General features: G+C 40.8%; 1 protein-coding gene across 2 annotated transcripts in view; it reads right to left on the bottom strand.

Annotated features, from left to right (window-relative positions):
* Positions 1-375: 375 nt before the first annotated feature.
* The window catches only part of LOC111217848 (CAP-Gly domain-containing linker protein 1-like), a 30,626-nt gene continuing 14,625 nt past the window's right edge, over positions 376-16,376 (bottom strand). For both annotated transcript variants that reach the window (XM_022739845.1, XM_022739846.1), the window contains 8 exons: positions 10,321-10,406; positions 6,729-6,774; positions 6,465-6,508; positions 4,818-4,923; positions 4,551-4,716; positions 4,335-4,387; positions 4,118-4,230; positions 376-3,924 (listed from right to left, as the gene is read on the bottom strand). In XM_022739845.1, coding sequence (XP_022595566.1) covers positions 3,690-3,924; positions 4,118-4,230; positions 4,335-4,387; positions 4,551-4,716; positions 4,818-4,923; positions 6,465-6,508; positions 6,729-6,774; positions 10,321-10,406 — 849 coding nt within the window. In that variant the 3' untranslated portion in view covers positions 376-3,689. The remainder of the gene's footprint in view (positions 3,925-4,117; positions 4,231-4,334; positions 4,388-4,550; positions 4,717-4,817; positions 4,924-6,464; positions 6,509-6,728; positions 6,775-10,320; positions 10,407-16,376) is intronic.

The raw sequence follows: 16,376 nt of genomic DNA, 5'->3' as shown, positions 1-16,376 counted from the left end.
CTGTGATCTCCAGCCGACTTCACCTTTCACCTTTGCTCCCCTTTGATGGAGCCGACGTTCTTGGTCGGCCAATAGAGACACCGCTGCACTGTCTGCAAATCATTGTAGCTATGAGCCGACTCACCTCTGTCTCACCATGTCATCTTTATCAGAGAGATTAATGCTGGGTCGGTTTGGTCGGTCGCTCGGTCCTCTGGAGCTCGTGTAAACTGCATCGGCTCTTTGCTCCTGAACCTCTCAGGAGAAAATGGATCTGGGGATGAAACTATAATGATCAGAACATCAGTTCATCCATATTGTCCTGTTAGAAACAGGAAGTAGACCGTCGTTCCTGCTGGAGTCAACAAACACAAACACAAACTTCTTTTTTTTTTTTTCTTAGTATTTCTATAGGACTGTTCAGGAGTATACAGTACATAGAAAACAGTGACATTTCTTACACCACATCAACATCTGTAAAATGGTCTGAACATTTGGAAACCATTTATACACTGTGCCTGAAGTTGTTACATATAAAACATTACACTAATAACAATAATTAGACATATCACTTATAAAGTACACAATGTTTTAAAGTCTATACAAACGGGCTTTGTTTTTCCCCTGGAGCGGAAACCTCCTTATACGACGTCAATCTTATCAACAGGGCAGAAAAATAAAATGTAGTACACATAAAAGCTATCTTTTGTTCCATGGCACTGTGTACACATTTATCAGAAGGAGGTTTCTGATTAGTATTTACAAAGACTAGTGTCAATGGTTAGTCATGTCATGTATTATACACTGTTACACTGGAAGATTCAATATGATCCAAAATTGTGCTTAAGAACAAGATAAGTCAAATACATGTTTCTGTACAGGGTTGATTTAAAGGAATAGTTCAACATTTTGGGGAAATGAGATTATTCACTTCCAGGCGTCTGGACTCGCATGAGAAAAACTGATATCACTGTTTTTGTTTAAATCGTTTTTTTTTTTTATTCCACACATTCTTCTTTCTCGTCAAAACCTGACGCCTACATTACCCACGATGCCACTTGATGGCCACAGACGTTTGGGTGAACTCACTTCTTTCTTACCCCCCTTTTGTTTTTTTTTAACATTTCAAACTTCTAAACTCTTCAGACATTTATCAAATTTCATGCAGCTCTTTCCTGAGCTTCTTAAAAATTCATAGAACTTTTTTTCACCTAGGTAACAGTACCTGTAAACAGACGTGTAATATCTTGTTTGTCTAGTATTAAAGTATAAAAACAACAATTTCACTCGGGTCCTGCAGGAGATAGAGCCAGGCTAACTGTGTCCCCTGTGTCCAGGCTTTGTGCTAAGCTAACCCGCTCTAGCTTCACATTTACCAGACGGATATGAAAGTGGTAACTTGTAAAAACTTCTCATGTAAAAGTGAATAAGTGTGTTTTTCCCAAAATGTCAAACTTTAGCTTTAAAGAGGGCAGTAGTACTGAAGGATCTGTACTGACCTTATTGATAAAATAACTTTTAAATAACGTTAGAATCATAACATTAAAGCGCCGTGTGTTTCTGTTGAATCTTTAAAGTGGACAGTGCAAATCTAAGTGAGCGGAGGCGTCTATAGTTTCATCTGGGTCAGTTCCTGTAACACGAGGCAGATGTTTTCAAAAGCCCACCTACAGTATACTACAGTAGTCCTAGTACAGACTATACACTTTCAATCAGTGCTAGCTTATTTCTCTGTGGGAACATCACTGGTTAGTGAAAGATTAGACAATAAATAACAAAACGCAACAAATTCATCATCAACTACAACAAATCCTCAGTGACTTTCAGTGGCATTAATAAAGATTATTAACCGACACTGACCTCTGGAGATGTAAATACACAAAAATGTTAAAACAGAAAGTTCATTTGTGACCTTAGAAACAGTTGCTGACAAAATAACCTCACCATAAAGTCCATTTAGTAGCTGTTCTGGAGCTTTCAATCAAGTCGCCCACTTGTCATGGAATCATAAAATCTCAACTTTAAAGCGATAATAAAAATGGAAATTTTGAAGATCTATAATTCCACCACAACTGCGCAAACTCCATCTGCTGAGAAAGATTGTGTGATACGATCGAAAGCTCCAGATCCCAAATTAAAGGGACCTTGTAGTGAGATTGTTTTGTCAGTCACACAAATGCTTTAGAGCCACTTCCTACAAGAAAAGTGAGCGAGTAAACAAATGAACTGACCTGTATTTGTAAAATATGTGAGGTGTCCCTTTAACTCAATGTCCACTTACTAGCCTTTTCTGAAGCTTTCAGTTGCTTCTCACAGTCTTCATAAACAGATGTAAACACAGGAGTAAACTGTTTATTCCTGAGTCTCGAGACTAAAATGCTTAACTCTGTGAGATTCAGTTAAAAGCTCTGGAAAAGAACCAGTAACCGTGGAAACCACGATTTCCAAGGTCAAGACTGAACTTCTCTCATGTTAAATTATTAATGTGTGAGTTTACCACAGGTTAACATCTAGCTAGGATCGTTAGCTAGCGGAGGATCAGGGCCACTACAAGGTCAGAATATTTTGAGAATAAAGTCAAAATTAAAAGTCAAAAATTTATGAGAAAAAAGTCGTAATATATCAAGTATAAAGATGTGATATTATAAAAAAAACTGAAATCACAATATCAGAAGAATTAAGTCGTAATATTCAGAGAAAAAGTTTTTAATATTCAGAGAAAAAGTTTTCTAGAATAAAGTTATAATATTACAAGAATATTGTCTTAATATTTTGAGAAATAAGTTTTTTAGTTGCTATTATGAGAAAAAAGTTGCATTATCTTGAGAGTAACTTAGTAATATTTCTACATTATGCTGTAATATTATGAGAAAGTATTTTCAAAATAATGTTGCAATGTTTTGAGCATAAAGTAAATATAAAGTCGTAAAAGTCATAATGTTAAGTTATATTTTAAGAATAAAGTTGTAAAATATTGAGAATATTCTGTAAATATTCCTCATCTTTTTCTTCAAAATCTTACTTTTGTTTTGGTCAAAATATTGAGTTTTTCTCATAAAAATTACAAATGTATTTTCCAAATGTTGAAATCCTTTTTTCCTACAAGTGGCCCTGACACTCTGCTGTGAGTTGATACACTGGAGGAAGGGCTTTGGACTAAACATAAACATTAGTAAACTGTTTGACGTGGCAGTATCACTCCCTCTGATTGGTTGGTAGCCGTACAGACTGAGGAATGTAAAGTCGGAAAGGAGCTTCAGTTTCCCTTCAGTTTCTACTGTGCTTCACTTCGTTGCATCACTTTGTTTTGCTAATTCAAAAAATAAAGCCCCCAAAAAAACAACGAATGTGAAACATCACTTCTGCTTATTTCAGAAAACAAACTTAAATGCAAAACAACACGTTAAAAAACGACAAGTGCAGAGGACGGATTCCTTTTGTCATAAACATCAATATTGCACCAAAGCAGCATATTTGGACGAGCATTCTGCATCACAGAACAGTTTATCTTCAGAGAAAAAGAGCTGAGATCAGGACAGCGGCTACCAGTGAAATGCATAAATACAGTATAAAAATACGTTATGGAAAAATCTGCAGGCATGTCGGGCTGGATTGTGGGGGATGTAGCAGGAGAGTAAAAGGTGAGAAGTGCTGAAGAAGAAAGAGGAGAGGGAAGGGATGAAAATGTAGGGAGAGAGTTTTTGGAACCTCTAGAAGGTCTGGTCGTCGTTGCAGGACTCCGTGGCGTGTCCGAAGGCCTCGCAGATGTCGCAGTAGGGCCTCTCTTCGGCCGGGTTGCCGTGATAGGTGGTGTGAGGTACGGAGTCGGGGCTCTGGGCCTGAGTGGGACAGTCCTCGGTGTCGTGGAGGTCGAAGCAGTCGCAGATGTCGCAGAACAGACGGGGGGTCGGCTTCTTTTCCCGCTTCGACACGGCTTCACCAAAACTACCAGACAGAGAGAAGACAAGGTTTCGATTTTAGACAAAGTTTTGCAGCTCAACCGGGACTCAGAGGGAGAGACTGGCCACAGAATGAACCTTTTATTTGTTTTTTGTGTTTCAATCTCGCGACTCAATCTTCATCGAGGGAAGCAGAAATCATTACATATGTGAATTATTTGAAACTGTGTGTTGGTTACCCATCGGTCCCGTCGTTGCCGTTGAACTCAGCCAGAGCGAGCTTCTTCAGTTTGATCTTCAGCTCCTCGTTCTTCCGCTGCAGGTCCACGATCACGCTGTTCAGGAAGTTGATCTGGCGGAGACAGTTAAGACACAGATCACCTTCACGTAGCCACAGGTGAGAGCGGACAGCACTGAACGTGAAGTGGCTGACTGGAGGCATCCTGACGGTCTCACCTGTCCCTCAGCGAACTCCTTCTCCTCCCTCAGCTGCTCCAGAGCTGCGTCACCTGCAGAAACACCAATCGAAATATAATCGCTGATCAATATGTCTGGGGTCTTCTGATTGTATCAAGGACTATTCAAGGCTATTTTCTGTTTATTTATTTTTATTTTATTTGACATATTTATTTATTTGCAGAGCAGTGTGAATGTGAATGATTGTCTCCTCACCTGACGGTGGAGCTTCCCTGTCCTCTCCCTCTGAGGCCTGCGTTCCCATGAGCCTTTGCTCTAGACTGTGAACACGGCCCTGCAGCTGAGCTTTGTCTCTCTCCAGCGTCTCCACGGCCGACTGCAGGGTCTTGGCCATGGCGTTTTCTCCTCGCAGAACCGCGATCTGCAGCAACAGAGCGAAGAGATGAATCTCTCACCCAGCTCAGATTACACCGTGTAAAGGAAGATAAACCAGAAGACGTGGGGAAAGTCGTGTGTGACTACCTCATTCCTCAGAGTTTCCAGTTCCCGATCTTTGTCTGAGATTAAGGCTCCAGTGGATTTCTGGAATTTTACTTCTCCCTCCGTTTCCTGATTGGAGATGTTTTCTCTGTGGAAACATGGAGATTTAGAGCGTGTGCTGCAGGTTGTCTCCTGTCAAACAACTACAACTCCTGTCTGGTCTCTTCCATCCACATGAGCCTGACTTCACTGGGAACTACATTCAAGTTCCAGCATCAATACAATTTGAAGATGTAAATGACGCTTGATTTTAACCTCCATAAACCGAGTAATAAAGCAGCAAGAAACCAGGGACTCAATACAAATTCACACCTGAGAATCCTCTTTGCCGCCGCTCGGTGGATTAACAGAACTGTGCATTTCACCCACGGCCTCAAAAATCAATTATAACACAACAGTGACACCCAGCTGACACCCCGACAACATCTGCCACATAAGTGAAACTGAATCACATCCCCTCGTCTCTTTTCATGTTCACCTGAGAACAGACTCTCTCCCTCTGCTGCATCATCATCATCATCATCATCATCATCATCATCATCATCATCATCATCATCTCTGCTTTAATTGATCAGCACCTCTTCATTTCCCCTCGGCCCAAAAACCACAGAGCTGCCAGCTGCTCTTCACATCCCTCTGCCTTCATCCCTTCTGTCGCTTCGATCTTACACCACACGTCTTTGATCCACGACTGTCATCTTTCCTCAGTCCCCCGATCATCCCCACTTTATTTAACATTCACTCTCAACTTCAGTCGCTGCTCTGTAGAAGTGGTGAGACGTTTTAATCCTCTTGATTACTAAGCTGAGACGTGCGAGACGACGAAGTCACAGCTTCTTTTATTTCCAGACTTAGAGAGGGCTCAAAATAAGACCAATCAAAACAAGTAACAACACAGTAAATAGATTTAGAACCTAAAACACCATTTTCAAAGTGTTCCTGAAAACTAAACGCGCTGTTAGATACAATAAACCCTGCTGTCGTTCAGGAAACAACATGTAATCAATATTGAGTCAGTTCCATTTTGGACCCAGTTCCCAGTGAGAAAAACACTCACCAGCTCCAGCTAATTAATAATTAATTTATTCTGTAACAGCTCCAGTGAAACTTCAGTCTGTTGGTTAATCTGCCAAAGATTGTTTGTGAGTGAAAAGACACATCACTCTGTTACATCTCTCTACGACCTTTTTTGTTGTTGTTGTAATATTTGGCACAAGTAGGAAAAACAATGTAAAGGTCAGTTTGTTCCAGCGGCTAATACAATCAATATCAAATCACTAATCAATGTTTCAGACCTTCTGCTGCTGAGGTTGGAGCTAATGTATATTATAGTGTCTTATAATGATGCATAATCCATTTATTGATGATGTAATGTAAATACATTCTAAACAGTAGGTTGAAATAGCTTGTTCCTGATTATGAGTCAGTGTATAATCTGTTTAATGAGCTATTTCATTGCTTGCGGAGAAATAAATGTGACCGTTATGATTATCTATTAAATCACGTTTATTTTTTTTTTTTAAATCTCATTCATTTCTATTTTCTACAACTAAAAACTGGGTACAACAAAGTGACTGCATCAAAGTCCGAGCAGGAGAGAGAGAGTTAGAAAGTCCGAACATGTCTTACCTGGTCTTCATGTCTGGTGTCTGACTGTTGCGGTCCTCGTTGTGCTGAGAACAGATCACACACACACACACACAGATATAGAGGCATTAAACAAGACGCTAAACCCATCTGAGCTTTAAGAGTCCAGTCACAGCGGGAGGTCGAGCCTCGCTACGACAAAACCTATTAATCACATCACCGTGTCTGTTTTTACAACAAACCCCGATCTATAACAGGATGAAGGAACCTCGTTTACATAATGTGGAATCGGGAAAGGGTCATTACCTCGTCAAGGTGCTGAGACTTCTGGGAGGCCAGCTTCAGCTCCTCGCTGCAAGACAGGAGACGTGACACACTTTAAGTGCGACAGTAAAACCACTCAGGTTCCTGTGATATCTATGTCACGATCACTGCTATATGCTTAAATCTAAGTCTGCTGCCAGATGTTGACTCTGCTCACATCTGTTGAACACGAACACACACATCACTTGAGCTGGTACAGTTACTCGTCAGAAAAATGATGCTCAGGTATGAAGATTTCCTGTTTCCTGATGTGGGTTTTATTACTTAACTTGTAAAGGCAAACAGTTGCTTGTTTACACATCCAACAGTCGTGGAGCAACAGGTCGTGTACTACCTGTTGACACTGATGAAAACCATCTCATCATTCAAAAAGCCATCTGTCTGTCTACCTCTGCTGCTTCTGCTCCTTTTCTCTCCAGCACCGAGATACAGTACGTATACATCCACTCAACCAGGATATCATAAAGACGATACTGTAATCTGCCCATATGATCAAAATCAGTCAGTAGCAGAGACGCCGTTGTCTATTTTTAGCTGCTGGAACCAAATGATTTTCTGGAGGAATTGAGTTTAGCTCCATGTGGGTCATTCTTAGGATTTGAGTGTGGTGAGGAAGTCTGAAGCTACGCGTGACTAATATGCCGCTCTGAGCACCATCTGGGTGAAATATCTGGCTGACTGATGTACAATTACATTCATCATGTCGCTATAGCATCCTGCACACACACAACAGAGGAGGAGGGGGGAGTTAGAGGAGACTGCACTTCCATATTTTTGTATAACGAAGACTGTTCAAACGAAACGTCACTGTTCTCTCAGACTCGCTTTTCCAATTTGACTTGTGACAATGTTTCATACAAAATCTAAAACAACAGTATTTAGTTTGTTAAGGAAAATCCCCACAGAATTTGTTCTCGTTTGAAGTGGAAACATTTCTCCATCGATCGATAGTCAAATAAAGTTTGAAAGTTTTGGTCAAAAAATGCAAAACATTTGCTGATTCCAGCTTGTTAAGTGTTAAAACTTTACTTTTTGGACAAAAATATCAAGAAAATATCTGGCAGATTAATTGATAATGAAAATAATCGTTAGTCGCAGTCCTAAACAAACCCCATGAAAAGACCAAAACCAACAGTGAGTCTGTCTCTCAGTACAATACTTTCTGTGACCTTGGTTCCTTCTGAAGGTATATATATCTTTAAGAACAGATCACAAACATGTTTTCATTTTTTATAATGGCAAAATAATTTCTTAAAACAGTTGGTCACTGTAGTTTTAATCAAATATGGTGCGTCTATTGGGGAACTACTTTCAGTGGCGGATGAATCGTTTGAGTTTAGTGAGTATTTGCAGCAGCAGGGCGGTGTGTGTGGGACTGAGGCAAAATAAACGACAGTGAGTGTTTATGGTGATGAAGGAACATATCACCCAGTGTAACAGTGAGTCTCCCTGATGGGTTTTTAATGGTTTTTGGAAACAATGGAGCTCTATGGCTCAGAGGATTAAGATCACACACACACACACACACACACACACACACACACACACACACACACACACACACACACACACACAATAGTTGTTCGTAGATACAGTCATTGTTGGTTTTGTTTTTTTATGGGATTTGTTGACAAGAAAAAAAATATAAAATATCACCTGCTTTAACCTTTAAACGTAAACAACAACAAATTAGTTATAAACATAAAATATTTGAATATATATGAAGCAGAAATTCAAAGTGAATTGTGCCCTACTTTAAAACCAGGGCTACAAATCCAGCTGTGGTGCTTACAGCTGTTCTCTCAGAAGCCACAAAAGCCACATTGATTCCACACAAACAAAACACACAAAGTCACACAATCAGCTTTACACAAACACACACACACACACACAAACACTCTGATGTCACAGCGGGAGAGGAGCCCATGTTGGAGCCAGGCTGTCCTAGGAGGAGAGATTACATAACAGCGGCAGACGGAGGAAGGATGTGCCTCGGAGAGGACGGAGGAACACATTGTTGGGTCGCGACAGGACGGAGGTGGAGGGTGGGAAACAAGTCTTAAAGGTGTTTAACGTGACTCCTCCACGTACAGGCATTTGATTTATTTTAGTGTTGCGTTTAGGCACAACGCCGAGAAGCAGACAAAGCGCTGCTCACTCTAACGAAGGACATTTGTTGACATTTTCGTCTCCATCTGCTGCTCCTCCTACAGGACGCTGTACGTTAATGACTGTAATTCAGCCAGTTAGATCCATCTGGAGCGCTGACGTCACAGCTCGGGGCTCTGATGACTCAGGGGAGGTGTGGCAGGATGATGTAAAGACTCAACAACACACCACATACCTCCACACACACACACACACACACACACAACAGATACACACACAAGGTCTATAAATAGACCTCGACATCAGGTTGGAGATCCACCACGAACACAACAAAGCAAAGGTAAAAACATGCCGGGAAAGGAAGGAATATTTTTACCTTGCATCAAAAGCATCAGCTGAGCGATCAGTCACAGATCTGCTGCTGATTCATATTTCATATATTTTTTTATATTTTACTGGATAAGTGTGATACTAAAGAAACATTAGAAACATGAGGATTCTCAGGCACCTTCTGCACTTATAAGAAGCCTCTTTTTTTCCATGATTTAAACACAGATTTATGGATGTTCATTCATTCATTATTCAGAGATAATAAAATCCTTGGGAAATGTAATTCCCACTAAATCTAAAAATATTTCTTATCATGTCTGTTCAGAGTCGACTGAGTTATGACGCAAAGACTGAACATCAATATTGACTTAAATTGCATCTCACGCCTCATGTTTCCATTTTGCAAATGGATACATAAATAAATACACAAACAAATAAATAAAGGAGTTTCTTTCATTTGTTTTCATTCATTTCCACACAATATGAAAATCATTCGGCGAAACTCTTGAGTTGTGTAATTCACTGGATTCATTTCTTTCCGAGTGGCGTTATCATTATGAGGTGTCACGCTCACATTCATCTGCCCTTTAACTGTGTTACTACAGTTTGTAACAGATTACACGACTCGAGCTGATTTCAAGAACGTTCTCACTGATTTTCAAAGGATCTTAAACTTGGTCTTTTAAGGATAAACTCAAACATTTTCAGTGAGGACTCATGGTTTCCAAATGTTTATGTGAATACCCCGAGACGGTTTTCTGAGTATTGTGCATTGTGCTCCACTCCACCATTATATCTATAATCACATAATAGCCCCCTTAGGCTAATTATGGACCTTCCACAACAATTTATAGCATATTTACAAGTGGACGTGTCTCTCTAGAGAGTTAGAGATGGAGCCAGCTTAATAACACACTTGACATTTCACTGGTCGACCAATAAAGACATTTTATACATATTTACATTGTCTACATATAATTAAAACAAGCCACAGTACTTTCTTTGTTTTTAATAATCAGTGTAAACCGCCCCACCCCACCCCTCTCCTCTCAGGACAAATTCACCACACCAGTGTAATTAACTGTCTGGCTGGAGGTCACCAGGAAAAAACACAATAGTTATAGTGAGTACTTACATTTCCTTGCAGAGGACGCCGATACGCTGGTTTTCTGAGCTGCTGCGCTCCTTCGACAGACTGAGCTCCTCCTGGTATCTGGAGTTCTGAGAGGAACAGACACAGACCGATGAAGCGAAACGGAATATTTACAACGTAGGACATCACGAGAGGTGAGGTTTGTCTCTTTTCGCTCTTCTTAATATCACATTCACAGGTAAAACGCTGTTCCACTTCAGCCTCAGTCGGGCTGGATTAGCTCCTCCGGTGGCGGGGGAGCGATTTTAACATGATCTGTTCTAGTCAGTGATTTTAATCCTTCCTGGAGCCATATTGTGGGTATCGTTTCACCCCCACCCTAGTAATAATAACAGCTGCAATTACCCACTAATTTTCAGTGAACTCCCTAGTCCTGCTGTAACGTCCTTGTGTTTTAAAGTGGATCTCTATGGGAGAAGCTGTTTGTCCTTCTACTTCATTTATTTTCTTAATCAGCTCAGTGTGAAATTCAACTTTTGTGTGAAAATGTTTTTGCTGGTCTGACAGATGGAAACGCGCTAACACCAACGGGTATGCTGCATTAGCTGTCAGCGCTTCCTGTTTGTAGTGTACTGATGGATGTAAAGACAACGATCACTGTGTGACCGAGATACTGAAGCTTCTTTTTTCAGTGATTTATCAGCAGATTTATGGACGTTTATTTGCGCCAGAGATCAGAGATCACGATATCCTCAGGAAGCGAGTGACGTCAACATATGTTTCACGTCTGTGATTGGGCTGAGTGATGTTTGACTCTAATTCACCTCACACAGTATCACTGCCTCCACTTCAACTTTGTCTTTCTCTTGTGGCTCTGTCTCGTCTATTACAGACCAAATCTGTTATTTCATCTTCCCAAGGAAAAGCTGCTGTAAATTCTGGGCCATTAACTGTAACACCAGGTAACACTTAAAATACACACTGCCTAGATACTCCTGCTGACTCAGCAGACTGCATGGGTACGGGTTAAATCCATGTGAGGCTAAAAATAAAAGCCCCAGAGACGTCAGCTCCTTCAGCTTCACCTCAAGCAAAGTTTATTATTGGAGTCTAATTGTCTGGGATCCCAAAATCATCACCAGAGCAGAGCAGTGACACCAGCAGCTTTAAAAAAAAAAAGAAAAAAAAGCAACGATCAATAATTAATTAACATGTATGACTCTGAAATCAATGCTTTTGCTACAATTGGCATCAAATACAATAAGTAAATAAAAACTAGCGTGTAATGATTCAAACTGTAAGTCGGTTTGTTTTCTGTTAACACTTTGTTAAGTGTGTCATCAGCTGTGTTTTGTGATGTCTCTCACTTTGTTACACCTCAGTATTTCTCTACACCTCCAAAGTGAGATCGAGGCCAGGGAGCACGCTAAAACACACACACACACACACACACACACACATATGTAAATACACACAAACATGCAGAGCCGCACACACACAGGTTATCTGGTGCATGCTGAAATAGACACACACATATAAGCTAATAAAACACATGTGAAACAAACACGCAGGATGTAAACAGATCAAACGCTGGGTGACAATCACAGGCGGCAAAAAAGGAAATCTGACATCAGCACCGAGAAAAACAATAACTGACCGGAGCTAATTAGAGCAAGTGGAAGAGGAGAAAGAAAATAACCTCTCTAACTGTTCACAGTGCCATGAAAATGCTCCTGCACTGGCTGGCGGTTCAGTTTGAATCCTACCTGGTAGTGAGGCGAGTAGATGTTGCTGGAGTAACCCTGATGCAGAGCAGCTATGTCCATGCCTGCACACGGCTCGACCCTGCCGGATTTCAACCTGATGTTCCCCCTGCTAAACACAGCAGCTCTGTTACTGTGCCTCCGCTCTCCCCCTGTCCACCAGTGTCACATGCACAGACTAACACAAGCTGGGCATCAATAAACCATCAGCTCTCATCCCCCCCTCCCCTGCTGTGCACAACAACCGCGAGAGGCAAATGGAGAGAGTGTCGCCTGAGCAGCCTCCCTCTCTCGCTTTCTCACAGTCGGGTTAAAGAAGCCAAGCACTTCCATTATGTAAGCCTGAATAAGCTCCTCCCAGACACCCCCCCCCCCGCACCACCACCACCACCACCATCGTTCTGCTGCTCACAATCTTGTTTCCTCACTCTCTGACACCGCATGTACACACACTCCTCTAAAAGCTTCACCTCTCGCTCTCAGTGAATCACAGAAGCTTCTCACAGAAGAATCAGCTGGTAACTGCAACTACAACACTGTTTTGCTTTTACATAACAAGCTCCGAGAAAAACAACCAGCCATTCACACTGAACTCTGTCACACTGTTTTCCAGATGAGCTGCAGCAGCTGTACACAGACGAGCCAACAAACGGCTGCAGCTAATGATCGTTTTCACAATCGCCTGGTCTGTCAAACGTCAGAAAATAGGGAAAAATGACGATCATAAGTTTTGCAGAACCCAATATGATACTGAAACTGTTTCCTTTGGTTGATCGTTAATCGTCACCTCCTTCTCCTCAACCATCAGATATCGACTGAGAAGCCAAACCCACTGAAAAAGCCAATTAATGAGGTTTCTCTCTCTCTCTCTCTCTCTCTCTCTCTACGCCAAAACCCAAAGTTTAGAGATGCAGCTAACAGTCATTTTCATTGTCAATAAATCTACCGATTATTTTCTTGATGAATGAATGGATCGTTTGGTCAGAACAGACGGAGACGAAGGCGACAGCTTCACACCTTTTCTTTTGTCCGACAAACAAGTGCAAAACCCGAAGATATTCAGTTTATAATGATTTAATACAGAGAAAGAAAATCTGATCGAAGGAGTCGGAATCAGATCATTTTAAGCATTTTTGTGCTTAAACAAATTAATTAAACTGAATAATAGATGAATCATTTCAGCTCTAAAGACAAGTAATTATTCACAGCTGAGAAGCTGCAACCAGAAAAAAAACACAAACTGAAAATGACCAAAAAACAATAATAAGAAAGGCACAAACAATTAATCAATTTTTAAATCTGTTGCTGATCAATCATCTGTTGATCGAATAATATTCATTGAATAATTGTTAATCAAACAGACGTCTGAGGACGATCTCAAATCAACCGTCCATCAACTAAAGCAATGTCCTGTCCAGCATCATCACAGGCATCATCATCGTCATCATCATCTCACACACACACTCTCTCTCTCACACACACACACACACACACACACACACACACACACACACACACACACACACACACACACACAGCAGCTCACTCTAACATGTGCAGGATTACATCACAACCTACAGCATCATGGGTGAGTGGAGAGCAGAGGCAGATGTGAGAGCGTCCCTGCTGAATAATTGCTCTATAATGTGTATATATGGATATGTGTGTGTGTGTGTGTGTGTGTGTGTGTGTGTGTGTGTGTGTGAGAGATGTAAACTCCTGCTCTCTCTCTGTTGTTGCTGCAAAAACATTTTTCCATTTCTGACGTTGGTCGCGTTTGTCGTTTGTTCCAACCTTTAAACACTGGACGTTATTTTACGCTCTACTTGCCTCTGTTGAGTGAATTTAAATATTCCAGTTTATAATACCTATAATACCTTTAATCATGAATTTGAAATTAAATCACAATTATTTCCTGCTCATCATCACAAAAGCTTGTTGTATTTACACAAGTATCTGAGGTGTTTATTTTGGGAGCGTATTTGCATATTAATAGTGCTCACAGGTAAAACCACATACCCCCAAAATGACTATTATTAAATAAATAAATAAATACCCAATCACCCTGTATTTTAACCCTCCATATTTAGCATTTAAATATATAATAAATAACACACTTTAATGTGGTTGGACTAAAGCTCCTCCTCTGAAGCGTCAGTAACTGGTGTATAAACAGTTAATAAATGATTAACAACATAACACAGCTGTAATCATACAAACTGTGTATTTGTATTAATTAAGTATTATTTAATTATTTATTTATTTAGAAATACTCCCTCTTCAACTTCCATGACAACTGAGCAAACTCTGTCTGCTGATGAAGACCACAAGAAGCGAGTGAAAGATCCAGATGAAGCTCAACATGTCTCCATTTTAAAACACATTTATTAATCATTTTAAAACCAGCTTGTGAATAATTTGTATAAACAGCTAATAAATACTTGATATAAAACTCTACTGATTTGTTCATGTGTATAATTATATATCAGTAAATATGATTATAGCTGCTTTGATTCATTAACTGTTTATTATAGTATTAGAAAAATACATTAATAAACACTTAAAAATGTCTATATATCCGTATCGACTCCATTATAGAGTGTTAGAAACATTTCATTAAATGTTTTTAGACTGCTCATAGAGAAATAGAAAGGGTTGAAACCCTTTTTTTAATTTGAAAATGCCCTTGAGTGGTAGATATACTGTCAGGAAATTCACCCCCAGCACTCTTACAGCTGTTTTCAAATCCATCCAATCTCCAGAAGCTAAAGGGAAAAAATTCCTCCTTAAGTTATGACCCAGAACAGCAGGACAGCACAGTTACAGTGCTGAAATATGGAGCATGAAAAAGGCTGAAGCCGCGGAATGACGCATATAAACACGACCAAAGAGAAAAAGCATGTTTATGTTCTCTCCATATCTCCCGCTCTAATCTCCTATCCATTTCTCTCGCTGTCATGAGACCGACCAGCTGGAGCGCGCAGGCAGCCGGAGTCGCAGCGACGACACACGGGAGAGGAGATGCACGTGCAGCTGACGAGCAAAGAGGGCGCCAGAGAGCCGCCGTATGGATGAGCGGCTGCAGGTGTGGACCTCGGTTGGAGGCGCGGCACGGATCGAGTGTGAAACGGTAAAAGATATCAAGTTTACAGACAGGGAGGCTGAAGCGGGAAAAGAGAGAGAGAGAGAAAGAGAGAGAGAGAGAGACTGACTGCAGTGTTTCACGCGTGGCTGATTTAATGCGATGACTGGGACTCGCACCGTCACTTGCAGTCAGTGTGGGAATCCTGATGTGAACGCGCAACATAAAAAAAAAACCCCTGCAGCACACTGATGCTGAACTTGTGTACGTGCATGTGCATAAAAATCCTTTCACAGGCCCGTGGACGCGCAAAGTGGCACACAAAGCGTGTGTTCATCGAGCTTCCTCCACATGCTGACACAGTTTACATGGGGCTGTAGTGCGACTGTCACCCGGCATTAGAGGTTAGAGGTTTCCAGGGTTGAGTCTTTTTTTGTTTGTTGTTAAAGCCAAATATAGAACAGCACGAGTGAAAGGAATGGATTAAACACTGTTTATCTGCTCTAATGGAGGCTGCACATGTTAGCATGTCTGGCTAACTAACCGGTCACTCTCAAGTTGGTGTGGTGGTTACATGAACACACAAACACATCCTCACTATGTGGAAGCTGGTACTGGAGGGTCAGACTTGTTCTCCACAACTGAAACTCTCGACTTCCTTGTCCAAACATGTCAGCTCAGCAGCTAAATGGGGTCATGTCAGAAAGAAATACTGAGAGAGAGATTGTTCTGAGGGAAGCTGGAGGAACGGGGGCCGATAACATCATGACTTTACCATGTGTTTACGGTACCACATTCACCACAGCACTATTCACACATCAACACATAAACATAAAAATGATCACTTTCAGCTTCCGTGAGAAGGTTTTCACAATCTTCTCTTGTCTGAAAGCGTCTAGAGTCTCAGTGTCCTGCTGTTTCACACACATGAACTAACCGCAGACGCTCCACTCGCTCTAGCTGTGACATTTAGCAAAGGCAAAGGCCTGAAAGCGTATGGGAAACAGTGTTTGCTACAGGCCACGTGATATTACAATTTAAAATTTAAACTACAGATACATATATCTAAACATATGAAATCATTTGCATAGTCACAAATGTCAGAATGAGTTTTCTTACTTCTGGACTTCTGGTTTCATTCTGTGAATCCTACATTTTTCCTTATTGTGCATGTATTACTGAAGCTAACTAGCTTTTCGCTGCAATGCAATGCAAAGAGTAGAAGACCAAGGACTAAAATATAACAGTGGATA

Source organism: Seriola dumerili, unplaced genomic scaffold (genome assembly GCF_002260705.1).
Source record: "Seriola dumerili isolate Sdu_G_001 unplaced genomic scaffold, Sdu_1.0 BDQW01000047.1, whole genome shotgun sequence".
NCBI lineage: Eukaryota > Metazoa > Chordata > Actinopteri > Carangiformes > Carangidae > Seriola > Seriola dumerili.
Note: the sequence above shows the minus strand (reverse complement) of the source record. Positions and strands in the feature narration are given on the sequence as shown.